This window comes from Hipposideros armiger, unplaced genomic scaffold (genome assembly GCF_001890085.2).
Source record: "Hipposideros armiger isolate ML-2016 unplaced genomic scaffold, ASM189008v1 scaffold_5, whole genome shotgun sequence".
Taxonomy (NCBI): Eukaryota; Metazoa; Chordata; class Mammalia; order Chiroptera; family Hipposideridae; genus Hipposideros; species Hipposideros armiger.
This window is the reverse complement of record NW_017731355.1, coordinates 6,342,596-6,368,256: the sequence shown is the minus strand read 5'-3', so window position 1 is coordinate 6,368,256 and position 25,661 is coordinate 6,342,596. Positions and strand designations below refer to the sequence as shown.

At 35.4% G+C, this 25,661-nt stretch overlaps 2 protein-coding genes across 3 annotated transcripts in view; one reads left to right on the top strand and one right to left on the bottom strand.

The window, feature by feature from the left end:
- The window catches only part of WDHD1 (WD repeat and HMG-box DNA binding protein 1), a 52,504-nt gene extending 47,420 nt beyond the window's left edge, over positions 1 to 5,084 (bottom strand). Inside the window, exons 1-3 of the mRNA XM_019646109.1 lie at positions 5,001 to 5,084; positions 4,691 to 4,783; positions 470 to 524 (exon numbers count right to left, since the gene is read on the bottom strand). Of these exons, the coding sequence (XP_019501654.1) occupies positions 470 to 524; positions 4,691 to 4,767 (132 nt within the window). The 5' untranslated portion in view covers positions 4,768 to 4,783; positions 5,001 to 5,084. The remainder of the gene's footprint in view (positions 1 to 469; positions 525 to 4,690; positions 4,784 to 5,000) is intronic.
- Positions 5,085 to 5,184: 100 nt separating this feature from the next.
- Positions 5,185 to 21,724, top strand: SOCS4 (suppressor of cytokine signaling 4). 2 transcript variants are annotated; one of them, XM_019645218.1, is made up of 3 exons: positions 5,185 to 5,459; positions 12,746 to 12,927; positions 19,632 to 21,724. In XM_019645218.1, exon 3 carries the CDS (start codon positions 19,723 to 19,725, stop codon positions 21,043 to 21,045), a length of 1,323 nt encoding a protein of 440 aa, XP_019500763.1. In that variant the 5' UTR covers positions 5,185 to 5,459; positions 12,746 to 12,927; positions 19,632 to 19,722; the 3' UTR covers positions 21,046 to 21,724. The 2 variants fall into 2 exon arrangements, with proteins under 2 accessions (XP_019500763.1, XP_019500756.1); XM_019645211.1 differs by lacking the exon at positions 12,746 to 12,927.
- The last annotated feature ends 3,937 nt before the right edge of the window (positions 21,725 to 25,661 follow it).

The following is a 25,661-nucleotide window of genomic DNA, read 5'->3' as shown; positions in this document are numbered from 1 at the left end:
TGGCACTTCTGGAGAATGTGAACTGCACTGCAGGCTTTATCATTTCCCAGCAATGCAGATAATTTTTTTTTTCTTTTATAGCTGAGCCATCCTGCTATCTGTTGGCAGCTCAGCGGCTGCTCGGCTCGGGCTGGACTCGAACCGCTGTTGCTCAGAACTGAAACTCTTGAGTGAGCTCTTAACCAACTGAGCCACACGGCCGGCCCTGGAATTCTTCTTTTTAATTGTACAAATTTATGTTCTGTGCAAGAATAAAATGAAAGAAGGGCCGGCCGAGTGGCTCAGTTGGTTAAGAGCTCGCTCAAGAGTTTCAATTCTGAGCAACAGCGGTTCGAGTCCAGCCCGAGCCGAGCAGCCGCTGAGCTGCCAACAGGTAGCAGGATGGCTCAGCTAAAAAAAAAAAAGAATAAAATGAAAGAGTAGGCTTAAAATTTGTGTAATAGTCAAAGGAATCATAGAGACAACTTACTTGGTGAATTCCGTCTTTAAAAATATTGAAGACTTCCTTATTGAAAAAGAGGAGTCTGAATGCAGGTAAAAAGACAGAACCTATAAATATAATGAAGCTGAAATAGTTATATTTCAATTAACATAAATTTTTAAAAATTGAGACTCTTCCATTTAGTAGAAATTGCTCTGAGCTTACTAGGTGAGAACCTAAAGAGGGTATTTTCTTACTGAAAAATATTGTGATCTAAAGAAAAGAATCAACTAAGTCTCACTTTAAATTTATTAACCATAAAATGCAACTCTGAAGACTGTAGCCAATTTTATAAGAAAAATAAGATTACATTGAAAAAGATATACTTTTTCAGAAAAATATCAGCAATACCATTTTAGAGACATGCTAAAAAAACTGATTAAAGTGCATGAATATGTACTATAAAATTCTGCTTATGTTAGTGTTTAGATTATGTGTTTAATGTTTAGATAATCAATGTAAAGAAAAAAATTTTAATGTTTATGTCACAAATGTTTTTTTAGGAAAAACTGTTTTGAAATAATTTTTTCAATAGGAATATGTTATATATCTACCAAAACAGACTAATTTGCCAATCAATAGAAAACTTAAAAACTGTAATTTTAATTGTAATTCTCTCAAAATCCTTCTCTCCATTCTCAAAGGTGTACGGGTTTAGATGATAAATTAAGAAATCTACTGTGAGTTTCTGAGCACAAGGACTAATTCTATCAATTCCTTTATCCTCTTTAGGACATAACTACAAAAAGCCAATAATTCCATAGGCATTTCTCACATCTGGATTCTTCATCCTCACAGAGCAATGTTCCTTCCTTTAGCAGACCACACCTCCCTACTCTTTCCACTGGGCCTCAGGAGATTCATGCTCAGGCACCAGCAAAATCTCTATATCCTCAGCTTTTTTTTCTGAACATTCCTCTGAGGACACTGCTTCCTCCTCAGCCCTCTTAAGTGGTGGCTGGTTTCTTTTCCACATCCCTCCAGGGCCTAGAAGTGGGCCTTCCTTACTTCAATCAGTACCACCACTTCCATTTTATTGCCACACCCTTTTAAAACAAGAAAAGTTTGAAACTGCCATCACACCACCTACAGATTCTTAAAGAGAAATCTTCCCTTTTCCCTAAGGATTTTTGGCACAAGGCTCGTTGTTGTTCTCTAACAACACTATTCCTATCATAATTCTTAGTGTTTTCAATATCAATGCTGATGAAACCTTCTAATGCTCAATCTCATCCTCTATCCCATCTCAGGGTCCCATGGTCATAGCCTAGATTTTGTTTTTACCAATATTGCAACTGCTTCATGATCTGAACTTCAATCATCCTAATCACTTATCTTTTCACCTTATACTCTTAATACCCTAACTCCAAAGTTTTAATTCTATTAGGATCTACAATCTAATGAAACTACCTTTCACCATCTCTCTCTTCAAGTTCTCACATCCCTCCTAATCTGGCTTACATTTCATAGTCTGTCATTAAAATTACTTCTCTGCATTACCTTCAAACACCCTGGCCCCCTTTCACTTTGTCATACCTACCAGGCAAAACCCCAACCCTGGTTAAATCCAACTCTCCGCCTATTGGTAAGTTTGCACTTGCAGAGCTAAATATGGCTGGAAAAAAACATATAACCGGGTTGTATGTCTTACTTTAAATTCAAGATCACTAACCTAAAGCAGGCCTTTAGTGCTGCCCAGAAACCCAACTATATTCCCTAGTTCATTCAGTTTTCCCTCTCTTATAACCATCTATCTCATATTTACTCCTCTTTCTTCAAACCTCCACTTCCTCCCCAGTTTCAACTAATGACTTTACTACCTATTTCACTGAGAAAACAGAAGCAATCTATAGAAATTGTCCATATGTTCTCCGCAACCCTTCTAGGTGCTCCTTCCCTCCACTTAGGAATTTGACCATGCTCCTATCATTGGCAAGTCTGTACCTCTTTGTACTATATACGAGCGCCTCCCATCTACTCAAGGACACCACTCCAGCAAGTCTCCCTCTTTCTACTTATCTACTTATGTAACATCAACTTATCCCTCACTATTAGGTCATTTCCACTAATATACATGCTGTAATCTCTCTCACCTTAAAACAAAATCTTTCCTGATCCCACATTCCTATCCAACTACCCTCATTCTTTGAGTGTCATACTCACTAATTCCAATTTCTCCCTTTCCATTTTCTTGGTTCTGTAGCAACAAAGTTTTCATTCTTACCACTTCATTAAAAGCTCAAGATTACCTATGGTCTCCATATCACTAAAACTGATGGTGAATTCTCAGTCCTCAACTTGACCTACCAGCAGCATTTGACATAGTTTATTATTTCCTCCTCAAAATGCTTACTTTGGTTCCTCGACATTCTTATATTTTGGTTTGCTACCTTTTTAGCACCCCTTCTTAGTCTCCTTAATTGGACCCTCCTTCTCTAACTTGATCTGTAAATATTTTGGATTGTCCCATGGCTGAACCCTTGAACTTTTTTTCTTAACTACATTCATTCTCTCCCTAGGTGATTTCATCCAACTTCATAGCATTAAATATCATCTCTACATGGACAATTCCCAAATTTAGATTTCCAGTCAGGACCTTAATCCTCAATTCTAGGAGGCATCAACTAAAGATGTAGATTTCTATCTCTAATTCACATTTCTTCTCTATGCTTTAGATCCATTTATCCAGCTGTATACATCTCTAGTTGGATACTCAAAAAAATCCTACATAAAACAATGTCCAAATGCAAACTCATTATTTCCACGCATGTTCTACCTCTGAAATATGTTCCTCTCCAAGTGTTTTGAATATATGCAAATGACACCATCATTTCCCCAAATGTAACATCCAGAATCATAGTTGTTATCCTGGGCACCTCCCTTTCCTTCATCCTCAATATCTGATCCATCCTGTTGATTTTTACCTTTTAACTATTTCTTGAATGTATCCTCTTTTCTCCATACTCACATCTACTCTAGTCCAAGCTTCCATCACACTCAACCAGACTAAAAGATACCTTCTAATAGTCTCTCTGCATCCACTCCTGCTTCTTTTCCAATTCATCCTCCGTATACATCGTCTCAAAAACAAGAGACTGATCATATCTCCACTCTGCTTCAAATCTTTAATACTTTCCTACTGCTTTTATTATAGTTAATGAAGCCCAAAAGGTCTTGGATAGGATGCCCACTGCTACCTTCACAGATCCATCTCCTGTCAACTTCTGCATCACTCTGCACATTTTAGCACCGCCAGCTTTCTTTCAATTTTTTGAGCATACCATATTCCCTACTCCCACTGGGCCTTTGCACATGGTACTCCCTCTTTCTTGAATGCCGATACAAACACCCAATCGCTACCACCACCTATCTCTTTATACTTCTTAATGTTGGCTCAGTCTTCAGATCTCATTTCATGAAACACTTCCTTAGAAAAGTCTTCCCTGCTTCTTCAAACTTCCCCTTATATAGGCTTATCATTGCACATATTACTTAATATTTCTAAGTATAATTCTAAATGAACTCTTTTTTATTAATTTGTGCTCAATGTCTGTCAATCTAAAAAAACCTTAAAGTCAATGAAGGAAAAGATTGTGCTTTGTTTGCACTATTTTAACTCTAGCCCTCAGAATAGACACGCAAATATTTTTCAATGAATGCATCAATAAAGAAGTGACAGTGAAAGCCACACAACTGAACAGGGCTGCATAGGAATGGAATTTAGAAAGATAAAAGGGACCAGAATATCCCTGGGTAAATAGCATCATTTAGGAATGAAGAAAATAGAAAAAAAAAATCAGAAAGTTAAAAACAGCAACAAAGGAAATAGCATCACAAAAGCCAAGAGAAGGCAAAATACCAAAAAGATACAATGGGCTACTGAATTTGACAAACCTAGCGAACTGACAAAATAACTAATAATGTGAGATGCGGCAAGAAAGTGAACAAAGGGAAAATATGGGGGAAAGCTCACATCTTTCCAACTCTCCTGGAAGTAAGATTTTTACACTGGTTAACTTTTTTGATATACTTAAACGACCATGACGGCCCGAATCAAACAATAAATCTAAGAAAAATATATGTGCCATTTTAAACTTTATTTTTCTATATTTGTATGAGTCATTTTTGGCTGACTACTTATATGACATATGAGAATAAATATTCTAACATTTACACATGAAATGTTTTTTGTTTCTTCAAGTACGTTACCTCCCAGAATCATCAAAACAGACATCTGTGTGTCCCTCTGTATGTCCATATCTCATCGGCTTCTGTGTGGCAGGCATCTTTTCCTTTACCTACCTGAAAATGTTTATAAAAGCTAGTATTATTTTAAAGTAGAGGAAAGCCCGGGGATGAAGGGTAAGAACGGGGATTAGTCTCCTCCTGAGCACGCTCTCAACAGCCCCTTTTCCTCCCATCCGAGTGGCACAAACGGAAAAAACAGAGGGTCTGTGAAACGATAAACAGGGAAGAAGACACGCTTCTTTTTGGCACGAGCAGCGGGAGGAAAACTCACCCGAGTGACCGACCCTCCGCGACTGAAGACGGAGGAAGCAAGCAGCAGTGCAATACCGCTTCCCGCGCTCAGGCGAGCTGGCCACACTACGCCTGCGCCGGCCCACCCACAACAGCCGGCGCAGATCCCGACCGAGGTCGCCCGCTGATGACATCAGCTTCGCGCCGGCTGCTAGGGAAAAAAAGCCGGTTGCTGGGAGAGTGAGGAGGAAAGGGAGGAAGCGGCACACGGAAGTGGTGGCCGTGCTTGGGGAGCCGGTGGAGGCGGTGACCGCGACGTCTGAGACGAAAACCCAGCGTCGAGGGGTGGGAGCTTGCAGAAAGGCATCCACCTTGTAGGACCTACATGAGGTGCAGGAGTGCCTGGGCTTCCTTGTTCACCTCAGCTAGCACCCAGACTGATGGCGATGGTGATGGCGGCAGTTACTCGGACAGCCCCAGTTAAACTGCTCTTAGAGAGGTGAGTGGGGGAAGGGTGGTTGCTGCCTGGCCTTGCCAATTGGTGGGTCCGCAGCTACCTTTCAGGCTCTCCTCACAAGCAACCATGTCGAGGTCCTTGAACGGGTCCAGCCCTCCTTGGGGCCGGGCTGGAGAATGAGATCTTTGGGCATCTTCTCTAGAGAGAAGGAAGACGAGACCCTTCTAAAGCCTTTCATCTTGGCATCCTTCGCACCCTCATCTCATTTCTATAGAGATAAAAAGAAGGGAAAACTTAATCTCATTTTGCGATCCTTGGAAGTATGGCGTGTACATTAATGCTTAATCTTTGGGACTCGACATATATCCCTTAAGAAGAAAGTAACTTGAATTTTCCTGTTCAGACCCCACCTCAAGTTCACTGAAGTGCGTATTTGGATCAAAAAGAGGGGCTAGAACTAAACTATATATTGTTGAATACTTCGTTCGGTCCCTGCAATCTGTACTCAGGTCTTGGCCATTAAGTTTATGCTTTGCTTATGTCTTCAGTTCTCCATGTTGGTAGACCGGTCTCTGATGACAACCTTCACAATGTGTGTGTGTGTGTGTGTGTGTGTGTGTGTGTGTGTGTGTCTGTCTGTATGTGTCTGTCTGTCTGTCTGTGTGTTCCCCACCACCTAGTCTCAGTGATACCTAGTTTCTGACATTAGTGAGACGTTTTTCTGTTGTAGAGATTTCCCCCATTGTTTTTCAATATCTTGCCACTGTGAAAGATTGCAAACGCATAGTTAGAACAACCGCGGTATTGTTCTTACCGTGCTGGCATTGTATAAAGGGTTGTTTTGAGTACTGGGGCTCCCCACATAGGCCTCTTAGACACTAAAGTTTGGTATATGAATGAAGAAGAGTGAATGGCTGAAAAAGAACTTGGGATTTGTGGGGAAATAACCAAGATATTGTTAATTTTTAGTAGAGCAAAAGATAACCTAATACGGCTCTTTCTGAGTGACTTGATAGTATTTGGAGATCATTCTTTTTTTAAATAGGCTGATTTATATATTTTTTATCCAAGTAAATATCATGGGATAGACTGTAGGGTTCAAGCTAAACTCTAATAATATTCGTCTATATTGAATAAATCATAAGATTTCAGTGTCGTACTATTCAGATTTCAGCATAAGAAAAATCTGCAAATTGGAACAAGAGTTATAGCTATAAAATGCCCTAACTATAATATCTATAATGCCATGTGACTTTAAAATTATGAATGGTGTCCACACTTCTGTCCTTTATCTCTGCATTAGAAATCAAACCATTTGATTAATAGGTTAAAGAAGGTTTTCCTTTACAAATTTCACATGTATGGAAAGAGCTTGGGCCTTAGAGTTGAGTAGCCCTAGGATTTAATTTTGACTGACAGTTACTCGTGTGACCTTGAATATGCTTCTTTACGTTTTTTACAGACATCTCATCTCTAAAATGTAGATGATACCTGCCTCCATCGAATTGCCAAATATATAGGAGATATTCATGGATGTATAAAACTAATTATTATTAATGTCTCGTGTTATTAACAGGGTACTCTGGGTGAGCATTTAGTGGTTTCATTTAAAATGGAGTTGGTTTAAGTCATTATCCAGTAAAATTTTCAAATATTAAAAGATGTAGTCTTGCTTTTGCTAGTATGTATTCACAATTCCATTTCTTTTCAGTCAAAAGCCTGCAAATTTTAATGTCATCTGTATTAGTTCATGGTCTTGTTGAGGAAAACACATTTAGATGATATGTACAAGATCATAGTGTGGTAATGAAAAGTATATAACTTAAATGTTAGCAAATTTGTCTGGTTATTTAAGGTCACATAGCTTTAAAAAAAAAATAGCCAGTATAGTTGTCTGTCACTGATGTGGCTGTCAAAATTTTCCAAATGGATTTATTTATTATTAATAGTGCATGTCTCATAGGAGTGGGTAGCTGAATGAACTCACTGAAAATGATGCCACGGTCGCAGATTCAGTTACAGTGACGTTTCGTTAGCTTTGCTCTGTTGTGACCACTTATAGTAGTACCCTTAGGCTCACAGATATTGTTGGTCACAACAGAAGAGCAATAGAATGAGAGAACTGTTCTCATTCTATTGAATGAATGAACATATTACCATTTTGCTGATAGTGGTATTATCTATGTAAATAATAATATTATATAATTTTAGTTTATCCAAGAGGCATATCAGTATTGCCTTATGGAAGGAATTTTTAAAATACCTTTTCAATAAGATGATGTATTTGATACAAAAATCATTAACCCTGTGAAAGATAAGGCGGGAAGAGTGTGTAACAATAACAGGAGAACAGAGTATTGGAAAAATAACATAGAAAGCAGTTTAGAAATCTGAAGATGTTTTACCTTTGAAAGTGTCCTGAAACTTACCAGCCTTTTAAATTCATTTGTGGGGTAAATAATACTTGCAAATGTGTATACCTCCTAAGGTATAAAAGGGAATATAGTGAAAATCCTATTGCCAGTTACCTAGCTCCCCTGCCTAAAAACAGCCAGTATTTGAGTCTTGTGTTGTTACATTAACACTGGATCCTTACCACAGAAGACAGACATAATCACTGTTTTATCAATGGAAAAGCTGAGTTTCAGAAAGATTGTGATTTGTCCAAGGTCAAATGTCCTACCAAATGTCAGAGCTGCAAATAGAAACCAGGTCTTTTACCTTCTAATCCAAGGTAGTATTATTACACTGCCTCTCCAAATTTTAACTATTGCCATAAAACTTAGAATTTAGTAAAATATAACAGGACATAAAAGCAATTTTATTTAAGTCTAGAGTCACCTTATTACTATCTTGTAGGTAAAACTTGTTTCCAAACTTAAATGTAAGCATATGTAATTATTATAAAATAATGAAAAGAATATAATTAGTTAAAAGATTTTTTGCCTACTCTTTCTGTTGAAATCTACTTCCTTACTAAGTTAGCATGCAAAACTACAAATATTTTATAATTAAAGTTTAGTTATCTATGCCTGTAATATTTTTAAAGAATTTAAAACTTTTTTTAAAAGAGCACATTTATTATCAAGAGTAATATGAAGTGCTTTATGATATTTCAGAAATGCTGAAGCCTCTTTAGCCTCAGTTTTTTGAAGCATGTTTTTGTGCAGATTTTCTAGCCTTGTATGTAACCTTTGTTTCATCTCTTCCCTTTTTAATTTTAATTTTGCCACTTTCCCACCTCTCATTTTTAGAAATTAGCTTCTACAATACATGAAAAGTTATGAGTAGGCAGCTATCTAATATGTATTTTCATTAAGCACAGTGTATACTGTTTTCAGACATTTTAATCCTGTCCATAGTAACATGAGGCAGCTGGCATTACCCAGATTTCACAATGGGAATACTGAAGTTAAATGAGATTTTTTTAAATCAGGGGACTAGTAAGTGACAAAGACTTAATTGTAGCCCATGTTTGATGATTTAGCAGTTCATACTCTTTCACCTGTACCATGTTTTATTTTTAAATATGGTAGTGAAAACTGTAGATTGTCGTTTTTTATGGATTTCTAAAATGTTAAAATTTTCTCTTTAGATTAAATTGCTCTTACAAGGGAAAAAAAGCCTGCAAAGAAAAAGCCAAAATGTCTAAATCGATTGCCTAATTTAATTACAGTTGACCCTTGAACAACTTGGGGGTTAGGAGCACAATCTTCCCCTCCCCCGCACAGTCGAAAATCCACATATAACTTTGACTCCCCAAAAACTTAACTACTAATAACCTAATGTTGACCGTAATGCCTATTGATAACATAATCTATTAATATTTTGTATGTTATATGTATTTTATACTATATACGTACAATAAAGTAAGCTACAAGACAGAAAATGTTATTAAGAAAATCATGAGGAAGAGAAAATACATTTACAGTAGTGTCGTATTTATTGGAAAAAAATCCACATATAAATGGACCTGCGCAGTTCACACGTGTTGCTCAAGTGTCAACTGTATAATTTTCCTCACTTCTTTAAACTTTTCTGAATGTTCCATATATTTTATAATGAGCAATATTGTTTTTATAATTAAAAATTACAGATTACAAGGAAAAAATACATTGTACAATCCTGTTTATTCCCTGAAGTGTTAAATAGTATATCTTAAATATTCTGATTTCTAAGATTCTGTTAAGGTCCTTCCACTTTTAGAAGTCCATATGCTACCTGCTCTTAGTATTCTGCTCTCTCTTCATTCTAGATTAACTTCCTTCAGTTACAGGTTACTGGACATTTCTCCTTTGCTAGCATACTCAGGAAATGTACACTCATTTTAATATTAGCCCAAGTTAAATGTTTCCCCAAAATTTGTTCAACAAAAAGGATTTGTGTCAAGTTAAATACCGGAAACTATGGCTTAAGCAGGTTTCTTAACTGAAATACCTTTTGGAACATTTTGCTAAGTATGCATTGTAATCTTTCAGAGCGGAAGCATTTCCCAAACTTGTTTGACAAGGAAACTCCTATTTCTCTAGAACATGTATTAACATCTTTTAGAACTAGTGTCCACAAGACTAGATTGGGGAACACTGGCATTAGCAAACTATTATTAGGAAAGTAAGTGGAGAAAGTGGAAAGAAAGAAGTAATGTTAATGATTTTTTTTTTAATATAGTTAATACCATGAGCCCTGGCTTGGTAGCATGAAAAAAAGAAATACAGTTGACCCTTGAGCAACACGGGTTTGAACTGCACAGTTCCACTTATTCGTGGATTTTTTTCAATATATATGCTGGAAAATTTTTTTGAGATTTGTGACAATTTGAAAAAGCTCACAGATGAACAGCATAGCCTAAAAATGTTGAAAAATGAAGAAAAAGTTAGGGATGTCATCAATGTATAAAACATATTGGGTCGTCGGGAAAGTCATGATGTATTTTTCTTATGTTTTTCAATGCAAAAATGAGTCATGACTTTCCTGACAACCCAATATATAGATATTAATCTATTTGGACCATTTCTACCATAAAAATATATACAAATCTATTATAAAAGTTAAAATTTATCAAAACTTACAGACCATACATGATATCATTCACAGTGGAGAGAAATGTACAAACATAAAGATGCAGTATTAAGTTGCAACTGCATAAAATTAACTCGTACATAGTATACTACTGTAATAATTCTGTAGCCACTTCCTATTGCAGTAAACTCAAGTGTTTTGAGTATCTGCTTAAAACACCATGTGACGCTAATTTCTACGTGAGTAGTTCGTCTCTCCAGTAAAAAGTGACTGGCTCTTGCATATATTTCATCATATTTAGTGCAATACCATAAACCTTGACTAGCACCATGGGACCCATACGAAGCGCCTCTTGTGATCCTGGAAGTGCTCCCAAGCAGCAGAGAAAAATCATGACATTACAAGAAAAAGTTAAATTGCTTGATATGTACTGTAGATTGAGGTCTGCAGCTGTGGTTGCCCGCCATTTGAAGATAAATGAATCCTGTGTAAGGATCATTGTGAAAAAAGAAAAGGAAATTCATGAAGCTGTCACCGCTGCTATGCCAATGGGTGCAAAAACCTCGCACTTTTTGCGAGGTACCTTATTCTCTCATATTGAAAATGCAGCTTCTATGTAGGTGCAGGATTTCTATAAGAAAAGCATATCTTTAGACGCTAATATGATTCGAGAAAAAGCTAAGTCATTATATGACAACTTAAAGCTAGAGAATTTTATGCTAGCAAAGGATGGTTTGATAAGTTTAGAAAGAGGTTTGGCTTAAAAAATATCAAGATAACAGGAAAAACAGCTTCTGCCGACCAAGAGGCAGCAGACAAGTTCCCAGACACGATTAAGAAAGTCATTGAGAAAGGATAGCTGCCCGAACAGGTTTTTAATGCAGAGCTAATAGACACCACACCAGAGGAATTAACAGAAGATGACTTGATGGAGATGAGTGCTTCCAAACCAGTGCCAGAGGATGAGGAAGAAGACAGAGAAGAAGCAGAGCTAGAAAAGAAAATGACATTATACAATCTGGCAGAAGGGTACCAGTTATTCAAGGTGGCTTTTGATTTATTTTACAAGATGGACTGAATATGATACGGCACTGAAACTAAAATAAACGGTGGAAGAAGGAATGACATCTTCTAGAAACATTTTTAGAGAAATGAAAAAGCAAAAAAATCAGACTTAAATTGCAATGTATTTTCATAAAGTTACACCAGATGCGCCTACCTCTCTTGCCTCCCCTTCCACCATCTCCACTTCTGCTGCCTCTCCTGGGACAGCAAGACTGACCCCTCGACTTCCTCTGCCTACTCAACATGAAAATGACAAGGATGAAGACCTTTATGATGATCCACTTTCACTTAATGAACAGTAAATCATCATGCTGTACAGTTAGTAAACCTATCTGTTGTGTGTGTCTTCATGTGAAAATCTAATAACTACATCAAGAACTGTATGAGATGTTTTTTTGTCGTCATCATCATCATCGCCTGATTATTCATCATGTAGAACATCATGTACAAAAGTTGTATTGTGAAGTGGATAGCCTATCCTTACATAGGCATAGGTAAGTGATAATATAAAATTAATAACGTGTTCGTTTTCTTACTGTTTTATAACTTTGCTTTCAAAGAATTACATTACCATGCAGCATGCCTCTTTCTATCATAATTGGAGAAACTGCTTATCAGCCTATTATCACAGGTAGGTGGTTTTTAAAAAAGTATAATACTGTTTCCAATACAGCATTATGAATATGACTGTAATAGTGTATGCCATAAAAATTTTATAACAATTCATCTGTGTATAGGCTAGGCTATTGTGACACAATCATACCAGTTACATGATACTACCATATTGCTGCTTCTCTGTTATATCAATGCATGAATTGTTATACCTGAAAATCAGTATGAATTACTTTTGCACATTATCTTTCTAGTGTTAGTAATATACATATATTATGTAATATAATATAACATCTACAGTGTTTTATGTAATATGAGATACAGGTACTGACAGACAATTCATCTTGTAAACAGATGACATAAAATTAACAGTATCAATAAGTATAGCACAGTACTATAAATGTATTTTCCTTACGATTTTCTTAACATTTTCTTTTCTCTAGCTTACTTCGTTATAAGAGTACAGTATATAATACATAGAACATACAAAATATGTATTAATTGTATGTTATCCATAGGCTATTAATAAAGTTTCAGGGGAGTCAAAAGTTATATACACAAATTTTCAAGAGCTTGGCGGGGGGGGGTTGATGCCTCTAACCCCCACATATTTTTTTCTTTAACATTCCAAGGAGTTCATCTGTTGTCTACTACCCAGAATATTCTATTTGTGGAGCCTAAATGTTTCCACAGAACCCAACTCAACTATCAGACTATGATCAAATATCAACAACTATGACCCACAGAATCCAATTAAAATACCACAGACTATGATCAGAATGCTTCCAGCAAGTTTGGGGGCACATGATGACAGGTAAACTTTGGAATCATGGATTTGGTAAGGAAATACCAGGGCTGCATTACTACCAGAATAATTATTTATTCATGAATTCTTTATGTAGTATAGTAAAGTAATCTTTATAGGATCAAATTTATTTTAACTTAGTATTTACATGAATTTTGGTCCTAGATGTACATTACCATTGTAGGTGTAGTTCAATGAATAACTAATGAATATAATAACAGTTTTATTGAGATCTTGATTTAAAATCACCTTCCAGGCCTTATTCAATAGAACTAACTAAATGTTATTTAAATCTTTTGTTAGTGTACAATGGCCATGTTGGGTATTCATTCTATTATCATTGTCATTGCGATTGGTGGTAGAACCAGGGACCAAATGGCTGTGGAATCTAAGAGCTTGCTCTTTTGAAAAAGGCTTTTATATAAACTTGCTTTTTAAACATATGCCTCTGGCTCATTAAGAACTAATATTTTTTCAAAGATGTCACTGTACTCTACAGAGCAATGTCACTTAACTGCCTTCGTAAAAAATTAATTATTGAATCAAGAGCCAAAGCAACCTTCTCCCAAGTGATTCTTCCACTCTCTTATAAAAAGAAAAGCTTCTTTGCAGCTACAAGAGAGATTTTTGATGTGTCAGCAGCACCTTGCAATGTTTCATCTTTGATTTCCATACTACATAAAAATGGTAGTAAAGCCATTTTATCATTTTGTATTACCTCTCCTACCTCATTTATACAATGTTGGTATAAAATTCCAAGAATACCTGAAACTAATAATATGTGTCAGTTACACTCAATTTAAGAAGGAAAAAAAGAATTAATGATCGGCTGTTTGGAAAGATTCGTTCAGATTCAGAACCCTACAATTTTTTTATGTTCAGGTTTTACATGTCTAGGCAAGACAGCAGTGCACTTTTTTTGAACTCCTCTTTAACACATAGCAATAAAAAATAGTTTGTTCTCACTAAAAATTAATAATGTTATTTTTATTTAGAGCAATGTGATTGAATTTTTTTTTTTAAGAATTTTTGTTTAATGAAACTTTTGGAAGAGATTAGAAAATTCTTCTTCCGTGTATTTAAATGTAGAGATGTGAGATTTATATACATGATGTTTATCCTCTTTTATAACAAAATTATGTAATAGTAAAGGAAATTATGAATATCTTTTTTAAAAAAGATCTCTCCATAGCATAAGGTTTTTTAAGCAGTTACTTTTTTTTTAAGATTTTTGTTGGGTAATTGGGGGAAGGGGAACAGACAAGTTGCTGTCCTTTTGTTCTTCAGTCTAGTTGTGGAGGATGTTACTTCACTGGCCCAAGTTGGCACCATCCTTGCTTGTGTCTCATTAAAAGTTGCTATTGGTTCACTGGGATAATTTTAGAAGTGTGGAAGACATGCGCTAAAGTTATTGCCCTACACACGAGAACTTAATTGCACTATGAGGTTCTTTGACCTATTTACTTTCTTCAATCCATTTTGTGCCTATGGTAATGAGAACTTGAAATAGACCCTAGTCAGTGGGAAAGACAGCACCCTCTGCTTTTCAATTAAATTATCCAGTTCAACAATTTCTTTACACCAATGCTATCACCAGATGGAGGGAAGGACCAATCATATCTATAGTTGACACTTGATTTTCTTTTCCAAATTCTAAGCCCTTACTGATTTTTCTCATGCCAATTTGCTGGGGGAAAATGTTCGCTTTCTTATTCAAGAAACATAATTTCCTCCTGGCATGGGTAAAATTAAAAACCTGACTAAGGCAGACTTCTTACGAAAATTTGTTTTTTGAAACTAACAACCTTAAATGTTTCATTATGACTGCTTTTCAGAATAATCAAAATTGCCTAATATATAAATTTCATTTTATCCATGCAATCAGTAAGGAAAGTGTAAATGCAATGTTATCTTGTCAAAATACACAGTTTAGAAGCATGCAGTATTTTTTTCTAACAGAAATAATGCATTTTTTTCATTGTTAAATGAGTATGGGCAAAAGTGAGAACTGAATTCTCACAAATAGCCCTATTTTTATAATGCTAATAACATGGTACCTGCTAATCACCAGTTGGGGATGTCATTACATCATCTGCTCATATTCAGGAGTCTTCAAATAGCCTTCATATCACGAATCAAAGGTAAATATTAATCAAAGAGCTCTAAATTCCAGGCCAAACAGAACCTGTACTTTCTTATTTACTAGAAACTTTAAAAAAGGGAAGAATTTGGATCAAGAAGGACTCAGGAAAATGTCTTTGGTGAAACTCACTTGAGGAGGGTCAGTTTTAGCTCAGGAGATTTCTGGGACTTATTCTGGAAGCCTCATAGGATTCCAAGAGACTCTATCTCAGGTAGCACAGCTTCAATTAAAACTCCAAGAGACTGTCCTCTCCCCATCCTCACATAGAATGTTTAGGCCCACGCAATGAGACATATGAATGAGGAGGCAGATCAGTCGCCGGCTTCTGGACAGTTGCCCATGGCAACCCACTGCAGCAGGGGCTGCAGCAGGGGCTGCAGCGTACCTCTTCCCTTCGCCAGAAACTCACTGCAGCCCAGCCCAGCTCCAGGTTGAGCTGTTGTTCAGCATCTTAGCTGTAGAGGGCAGCATCACTCGCCCTCATGTGGGATCCGAACCCTGGTCCTCTGGCGCCCCAAGCCAGCTCTTAACCAGTGCACCACTCGGCCGGCCCTAAGCAGTTACTTTTTTAGTAATTGTTAAGATGTTAGCTATACCATGAAGTTACCAGTTGTGTTTTGTTTTGTGTTTCTTTCTTAATGTATCTGCTAAGTAGCTTGTGAGAGCCACTTGTTATCTCAGTAAAGTTAATCAAGTTTAGAACACTTGTCATTTTGTAAAAGAAAAATCCATAGTTTGTCTTAAAAGTTCAACAACTTATTTAAATATTTTGCCAGTGTTTTACAATTCTATTTTCTGTCTTCTATAATGTTTGAATTTTTCTGTCATCAATAATTACACAATTCCTTTTCCATTACCTTCTTGCCTTCTCAATTGAATTGTCTAAAAGTCAGTTCTATTTTTTTCTTCAAGATCTACCTTGGAACTTTGTGTCTTGTGTGGTTATAGGGACGAGTTGCTCTCTAGCAGTTCCAGGTACCTTGTTGTTCAGAAACTTCCCTTCTTCATCAGCCCAGGAATTCACATTTCCTCTCTCCTGTGTTAAATGTCTTGTTTCCTGTGTTGCGTCCTTTGTTTTGGATTTATACCCTAATTTTAGAAGAGCCGTCATCAATATGAGGTAAAATTGTTGATACTTTGCCCATCTGAAAATTTGTCCTCATATTTCATAGTTTGCCTGGTTATCCCTTCAAGGTTAGAAACTAGCCTCTAGCTTCCAATGTTACTGTTAAGAAACCAAATGCCATTTTATTTACAGTCCTTTGATTGTGACTTTTTTCCTTCATGAAGATTTAACTTTTTATTTTATATTTTTGGTTTGGTTACTTTACTTACTTTTATTTTGTTGTGGTAAAAACACAACATGAGATATACTCTCTTAAATTTTTAAGTATGCAATACAGTACACAGCATACCCATAAAGTAGGGAGTCTTTAGTATTTCCTCCTCATCTCTGGAGTTCTAGAATTTTAGATTAATGTAACTTGATGTGTATTTTTACCCCCACATTGTGCTGGGCGCACTCAGGGGGCTCTTTCAATATAGAAGCTTATGTCTTTCCATTCTGGGAAATATTCTAATATAGTTTCTTTGATCATTTCTCCCCTCCATTTTGTTGTTATTTTCTGTGAAATGTCTGTATTGATCCTCTAATTTTCTTAACCGTTTCTGTTTAGTAACCATTTTTTCCTAGTTCCTGTTATGTCAACTCATCTCTGACTTTCCTACTGAATATTTTATTTCAGCAATTGTGTTTTTAGTTTCCATAACTTTCTTATTCTGTGATTGCCCACACCACCTCTTACTCATTCAGGTGTAATATCTTTTAACTTGGAAAAAATCAGTTTTATTTTTTGTTCTTTTCAGGGTTACTGTTTTCTCCAAGTTCCATATGTTTTAGTCTGTTGCTTATGTTAGAAGCTTTCTTCAAAGCTCTGATAACCTCTAAGTCTTCATTCATATTGTAGAGTGAATGAAGCACAGCAGTGCTGCCTGAAAGCTGTATGTGAGCAGGTGGGGTTGTAGACTGGTGAGCTTCTGCGTGGTTGGCTTGCCTTCCAGCTTTTTATTGGAGGATTCCCAGAGAGAAGCAGCATCTATAGGTCTTTTCTCTTTGACCACTATATTTCTCCAGCAAAGTACCTTCCAGTCTCCTATTAGGAGGTATAAGACTGGGAGCTGGATGGAAGAAGGGAGCAGGGAACTTTCATTCTGATTTTAGTCCCAAGCCTCCCCTCTAACTTTCTATGTCTAGTATCCAAAGTCCTGAGCCTCACTGGTTCAGTTTCTCCAAATAATAAATGTGTCATCTGGAGATTAAGAACTGGAGGGATCTAACTGCTCTTATGCAGATTTTCAACCCACCTCCCCATTTTCCACCCTGTTCTCCAGCCACACTTTCTGTAGCGTTTGGTGCCTCTGGGTCTTGGATGTCCCTGCTGTCGCACAGCCATGTTGCCTCTGTGCCTGCATCACCCACCTCTCCACTGCTGGGTCAGTTATTGCTCCTCCATTCATGTTCTGTCCTGATGTTTTATGACTCAGGTTATAGAAACCTGTCAGTTTCATTGAAGATGAGGTTGGTGTTTTTATTTCTCACTTTTTCTTGGTTTGGACTGAGAGGATGGAGCAAAAAGATTTTCACTCAACCATTTTCAAACTGGATAATTATTTCTTTCATAATCATTAAAAAACAGAAAGCTGTTTTCATTTTGAGGGGAAATCACGTTACACTACTCATTAAGAAATGTAATAATGGAAAGCAGCAGTTATTACTAAAGGAAGCGTTAGAATCACTAAAAGATTTTGTAAGAGACTTGGTTGTGTTCGAAGGCAGAGAAAAACTGAGAGGGAAAAATTGAAGTAGGCCCTAGTAAAGGTAGGAAATGTTCTCAAGAATAGAGATAGAGAGCTTAACTACAACACAGAAATGAAGGAATAAATGACAATACCAAGGTAGCAAAGGAGGCAAGATGAGGGAGCTCACCCCAGTGGAGTATATGACCAATTTTAGGTTATATAGCTTAAAAAATAAAAACAAAAACCTGCTATTTTGATACTTTTTTAGTAAGTAAAAGCACCAGGCATTTCAAACCTTACATGATAATGTTTTTCACATTATCAAGCTGTATTAAAAATATTGAAATTACGCAGTAGTAACAAAAAATATCTGCTTGGGGCTCCTTTATTATATTTTTACCTTAGACAATAACAAGTAAGTGTCTCTTCTAATCACTGACTTCATTTTCTTCTACCTACTTTGTTGCTTCTGCTTATTTTTGTTCAATGGAATTTAGTCAATGAACAACCAAAGCATACTGTTGAGTATAATTTTGGTGTACTCAATAATGATGCTTCTTTCAAAATTAAATTTAAAAATATTTTTCCTATTGATTTTAAATAATTATATACCAGTGAGTTCACTAAATCAAAATAATAACTGTAATCACTAGATGTTTTTCAGTGAAAGAAATGGAGTACTTTATATATAGCAAGTCTGTGTGTTTAGTTCACACTTTTAAACACGTGACAATCATATTTGCCACTGCAGATGCTTGTTTCAAACATTACTGTTTTTAAAATAGATTCAAGTGGCTCTAAACATTTACTTAACTGTTGGGATTGTTAATGTTCCTCAAACATAATCAGAAACGTGTAATCAGCATGTTTAGTGCGATTGATGTTCTTAGTCACAACATTCAATTTTAATTTCAAAATATTTGAAATTATAGACCCCTTCCCCAATTTTGGACTTAAATCTTTTTCCACCTAAGAGTAGTTAACTAAATTCCATCTACAACCAATCATTACTATTACTCTTAATAACTCTCAATACCTTACATTGTAAATTTTAGTATATCTAGTCAATTTCATAAGGAAGGCATTGCCCTATAGAAATTTATCTGCTTGCTTTTCATAATTATCAATACAGGAAAATGTGTGTATGTGTGTAATACCAAATTTTTATCTAATTCTATATTTTCTGAAAACTGCCTAGACTGATAGTAAAGTTGGCCAGTTACTGAAATGAGTTGACAAAACTGTGTTGGGAATGCTTGCATGGCGTTTGTACTCTTCAGTGGCGATTATTTGTTTAATAAATTCTTAATAGCTTTTATAACTTAAAACTTAATATTTTCAATCAGTAGGAGTAAAAACAAGGAGAGAGAAGTGGGGAAACTGTAGGGCGGTGCTCCTCAAACACCAACTGATAGATTTTTCACTGTCTCTTACAATGGATTTACTGGGCTGCTATGAAATTTTTAAAAATAAGGGCAGAAGAGACTGCCACAAGATGTACCTCAAGACTAGAAACGATTCACATTTTGAGCATATATTTAGGCTGAGAGGGGGCTTGGCTTTTACCAATCTATAATACATTGAAAATTCGCTGTGGGAAAGGAACTCTGATACTTGACTCCATGGCACTATGAAATTATTAGTTTATTTAAGTACTCTTATCTTTTTCATATACTAATTATGCTTTTTTAATCTTGTATCTAATTGAGGCTTAATATGTAAAATATACAATGTGAATGACAAATGATTAATGATTTTTCTCCCCCTTTAGATACATCCAGAAAGTACCCAGAAGAAACTTCCTGCCAGAAAAACTGAAAAAACAGTATTTATAACACTGGAATTTGCGGCTCATTGTTAAAATGGCAGAAAATAATGAAAATAATAATAAAAATTTAGATGTAAGGCCCAAAACTAGTCGGAGTAGAAGTGCTGACAGAAAGGATGGTTATGTGTGGAGTGGAAAGAAGTTATCTTGGTCAAAAAAAAGTGAAAATTGTTCAGATGCTGAAACAGTGAATGCTGTAGAAAAAACTGAAGTTCCTTTAAGGAGCCAAGAAAGAAAGCACAGCTGTTCATCCATCGAATTGGATTTAGATCATTCCTGTGGGCATAGATTTTTAGGTCGGTCTCTTAAACAGAAACTGCAAGATGCTGTGGGGCAGTGTTTTCCAATAAAGAATTGTAGTAGTCGGCACTCTTCAGGGCTTCCATCTAAAAGAAAAATTCATATCAGCGAACTCATGTTAGATAAGTGTCCTTTCCCACCTCGATCAGATTTAGCCTTTAGGTGGCATTTTATTAAACGACACACTGCTCCTATAAATCCCAAATCAGATGAATTGGTAAGCACAGACTTGTCTCAGAGTGAACTGAGGGATGGTCAGCTAAGACAAAGAAGAAACATCGAAGAAGAGATGAACTGTTTCTCACATCCCACTGTTCAGCCCTGTGTCATAACCACCAACAACGCTTCTTGTAGAGGTGGTCCTATGTCTGGCTCTGTGATGAACCTGGTTTCAAATAACAGTATAGAAGATAGTGATATGGATTCAGATGATGAAATTATAACACTTTGCACAAGTTCCAGGAAAAGAAACAAACCCAAATGGGAAATGGATGAAGAAATCCTGCAGTTGGAGACACCTCCTAAGTACCACACCCAGATTGATTACGTCCACTGTCTCGTACCAGACCTCCTTCAGATCAATAACAATCCATGTTACTGGGGAGTTATGGATAAATATGCAGCTGAAGCTCTACTAGAAGGAAAACCAGAGGGTACCTTTCTACTTCGAGACTCAGCACAGGAAGACTATTTGTTCTCTGTTAGTTTTAGACGCTATAGTCGTTCTCTTCATGCTAGAATTGAACAGTGGAATCACAACTTTAGCTTTGATGCACATGATCCTTGTGTCTTCCATTCTCCTGACATTACTGGGCTCCTAGAACATTATAAGGACCCAAGTGCCTGTATGTTCTTTGAACCACTTTTATCCACTCCTTTAATTCGGACTTTCCCCTTTTCCCTGCAGCATATATGCAGAACAGTTATTTGTAACTGTACAACGTATGATGGCATTGATGCCCTTCCAATTCCTTCTACTATGAAATTATATCTGAAGGAATATCACTATAAATCTAAAGTTAGAGTACTCAGGATTGATGCACCAGAACAATGCTAGGTAAAGAGTAGGAACATGGGAATTTGGTATTTTATTTTTCTTATATGCCATTTTGAATTTTTCTACTAGGGTAGTTAGAGTCCAGAATAAACCTCTGCCCTAAATTTTGCTTCCAGATCAGTTTATTTTTCTTATGCTACGCTAATTGTTCAAGGTTACACACTAGGGATTAATTGTTTAAGGTTATACACTAAGGATATTTGTGACCAGATGTTTGGTGTTTGATTTTACCATGTAGAGTGTATACTTAATTTTTTTTCTTTTCTTAATTGTAATTTGCATATGATCCAGGGATATTTGAAATTTGGTAGGCATTGTACACACAGTTAAATAATCTGTATTTCATACTTTCCTTTAGAAATAATCCTACGTCCTTTCCTACATGTAAGCCTTTGTTAGCCTATGCCATTGGCACTCCTACACATAAAATATAGTTTTCCCATCCCCCTTTTCAGAGCTTTAAAATTCTTCAGTAAAGCTAGGTGTGTTGTAATTCATAATCCATACTAATATAGTTGACTTTTGTAATTTATTAATAGGGATGTTAAAGATAACAAAAAGGCTTAAAATCAAACTTGATGTGTTTTCATTTTAAATATTAACTATAAAGCAGGATTGCTAAATTTGATTAATCTTGTCATTAAGAATCAAATAACATTTTGGAGGTGAATTTATTCTACAATGTGGCGTGATCATTTGTTATTCCTTAAATAGATCTTTCTCACAACCTGGAGGAGTTACCATCTTCAGAACATAAGTATTGTTCCTTTCTCACTGGAAGCTTTAAAAATAATGATAATACTGTTAGTAACTAGTAGTTACTAAAGTACTAAAGCAGCTATCGGGTTATTTTTCTGTATTTATTTATGAACTATTGCTTCTACTTAGCCCTTTTATAGAAACTCTGAGCCTGTTATTTGGAGAGATGCCACAGTTTATAAACAGACACAAATTTCCATTGGTAACCAAAGACTACCTAAGTCGTTTTTCATTATTTTAAATTGAGCTTTAATAAAGATTCGAAAAGTAAATATGGAGCTTAGTATTCAGAAAGCTTAATATTGTTTTTGATCTTCAAGTTTCAAATGATTATTCCTTATCTTCAGAATTAACATGTCTACTGTGGTTTCAGAAAAAGGAAAACATTTTGAGAGCTACACGACTTATGCCATACTGAACAGTACTGGGCACCCAGTCTAATATTTTAAATTTATTATCCTGAGAACAGAAAAGCATTTTTAGAAACATCATTATCCCAATATAATAAGATAAATGGAGTGATATCCTATCCATCCCCTCTTTTTAAAAGAATCCATGAATAATAAATTTCCTAGACAGTTGTTTCTTCTGGTGAGCTGTTTACCCCTTTGTAAATTGGCATTCTTAATATCATAGTAATTGATTTCTTAATGCCAGTTTAGCTCTAGTAGGACGCTGCTTCTAACTAGGTTGAAAGAAATTTGACTCAAATTTCCAAGTTAGATATTTCTTAAGTATTATTGCTTTTATGTTGAAGAAGCATTTCCCTTTCATGCAGTTCTGCTAACAAAGATGGCATTTTTCAATAACAGTGTTAAATTTTTAGCAATTATCACAAAATTAAAACAAGGAAATCTGGTACCGTTATCTTCTAGCATTTTTTTTCTCGGTGATCTCAAGATTGTCTTGGTTCCAGTGAAAGGTAGCTACTAAAATAGCACCTCTCTTAGCAGTGATGAGGCTCAGGATATCATAACACCAATGTCAGGGTATCTCTTCTGAAGATGATATTTCCCTTTTACAAAAGAAGTCTCATACTACCTCATCTTTATTGTGGCACTTTTGTAGATCACTGAGGAGCTTATCTTATTTACCAATATAACACTTCCTAAATATTCATCTTTGGTGGAAGAAAATTAATAGTATGGTAAGACTACCCATGATTATAATTTTTTATCAGAATTTGATAAGAGACTTTCTGTTTCTGTGAAACAATTATTTTAAATATTTTTCTTTTAAAAATAACTTTTTATCAGTACAGACAAACCTAAGGGATGACAAGCTAACAAATATTCTGTTAAAGGGTAATTTTATAAAGAAAAATGAAGTATAATTATGTTATCTTTTATAATGGTAAAAATTAGTGTTTATATAAAAATCAAGATCTAAGTAGCTTTATATATAGTCAGACTGGTTGTGATATATTTTCTCTGGCTTTCTTATTTTTTCAACTTCAAGGTATTAATAGCTGTTAACATTTTCAAAATACTGCCATATATATATAGCCTTGAAGTAGATGATCTAGTAAATGAGAGCAGGGAAGAGACTCATTTACTCTGGAAATGGTTCATATTTTTCCTTTGGTATTTGCTACAGTGAAAAGTAATCTGGAAAGTAGAAATATAAAGACTTGAGAAAGGAGTTGTTTACCATGAAGGAAAAAAGAAAGTAATAATAAATTTTTTAAAGCATTAAAAGAGATTGGAATTTAGAAAGGTTAACCCTTTCTTTTCTCAGTTACTTTGTGAGGACATATTTGGAAGAGCATCCAATATTCAGAAACTTTTAAAAATGTAATTATTAGAATATATAGGTCAAATTAGTAAGTTTAGAGAGGAACAATGTGGGAATATATAAATATATCTAAATATAAATTTTGTAACTCTACATTAGACATTGTGAGTATTTGAAAAGTGTAAATTCTGGAGTTAAGAAAGCACTCAGCATGGTGGAAATGTGTAGAGCTCATTGGTAAGAGAGGATGAGGCTAAAAGAAACAAGATAAAATATTAAAATTAAGAATTTAGGCATTACCTCAGGGAAAAGCCTTGACAAGGAAAGGGAACTGCTTAATCGCTAATAGCTAGTCTGGACCAAACACTTAACTGTGCTTTGGGAATCATCCTGAACTAATCAGGAAATAAACTTGACTGTTCTGTTTCTCTCTGAAGCTTTTCAGGACATTAACCACACTCCCCCCACCCCGCTTTTAAGCCACAATATCTACATTCATACTATAATTCCTGAATATGCTGATGGATTTTTTTAGGTTCCTTGAGCATTTTTTGTGTGAATAATTATATGTGATCTATCTATAACTATGCCATTCACTTAAATAATGCATAGAGGGAATGGTTTAATTTAAAGGAAGACCTAATAGGAAGAAGATTAAAGGAAGCTTTTAGTCAGCCTGTGGCTAGATTTATTGATTTGGTGGTCAGACCTGTGTTCTTTCCTGAATTTCAGCTAATGGCAAACTGTGGTTAAAGAATGACTTTCAGTTCAAATTTTGACTTCTTATTATAAATAATATAAAGAATGTCTTAGTAATTAGAAATCTTTTAAACAGAGCAAATGTGGCAAATAGGACTCATATCATTATACAAATCCCATTTTTATAAGAAAAACAAACCATTATAATTTATTCATAAGCCAAAGCCATTAAGAAGATAAATCAAGTTATCAGCTTCCTGTCTCTGAAGTTTGGATCATTTTATAGATCAACATAATAAAGAGCATCCTTCCTATGAAACAAAAATCTTGAGACCTAACTCAAATATACTCTTAGTTTTCATTTAAAATATTTGTCATTTTTAAGCTATAATCAGAGTCAAATCGGTTATGTATTGTTTTGGTAGAGCAAATTTCACAGGAAAGTAGACTTAGAATAATTGTAAGACATTCCTGGAGACAACACAAGGAAAACTTTAAATTTAGAATACCCTATGTGTTAGATAATGTAATACCCAAATGAATAAAAGATTTGAAGTCAAGCAAATTGTTTCTACTTTGGAAAAAAAGCTTTACAATTTTGGTTTTAATGAGTTTTACCTTCATTTCTAAAGAATGAACAGAAAGCACAAAGGATTTTTCTTTTTCTTTAATGGCATACTAGAAATGAGCAACACTACAAGAGTCTGTTTATACTATTCTAATACATTAAGATACTAGACACTAAAGAGGTAACTTTGACATGGATTGGCTTCTAGGTTGAAATGTAGACAAATGGATATAACCCAATGGAAAGGGATTTAGGGCACATGAGTCTTATTTCAAATAAAGCCAGATTCTGTTTTTCATTAACTTTAATTTTGAATAGGATACTCAATTCTAAATTTTTCTTTGCCTTCATTCCCTAGCATATAAAATGTAGATAATACTTGTCACTTGACTTCTGAAGGCTAATTCTTCAGTTAAAGAGATGACCCTTGGAGCATACTTGAAAATAATTTCTGTACAGCTGTTAAGTACTAATGTGATAATAGGTTTTCAGAGTATCCCCTTAGTGAACCCTGAAGATTCACATTCACTTATTTTAGTCTGTAATAGGCTTTCTTGGCTTGATATGACAATAAAGATAACAATACAATTTGAATTTATGATTTAGACTCAGCAATTAGATGAAAGAGTTGCAATTTCCTCCAACTCTTAATAAGGTTTATGTAAAATTGATGTTCGCCTAAGTTATTTTAAAACTTGATTACATTTGCAGGAAGTAAAGATACAGGCATACCTCATTTTATTGTGCTTCACTTTATAGTACTTCGCAGATACTGGGTTTTTTAGAAATTGAAGGTTGTGGCAACCCTGTGTTAAGCAAGTCTCTCGGCACCTTTTCCAACAGCATTTGTTTACTT

Excerpts from the sequence above, each read along its gene's own strand:
- SOCS4 (XM_019645211.1), top strand. The coding sequence starts at position 19,723 with ATGGCAGAAAATAATGAAAATAATAATAAAAATTTAGATGTAAGGCCC.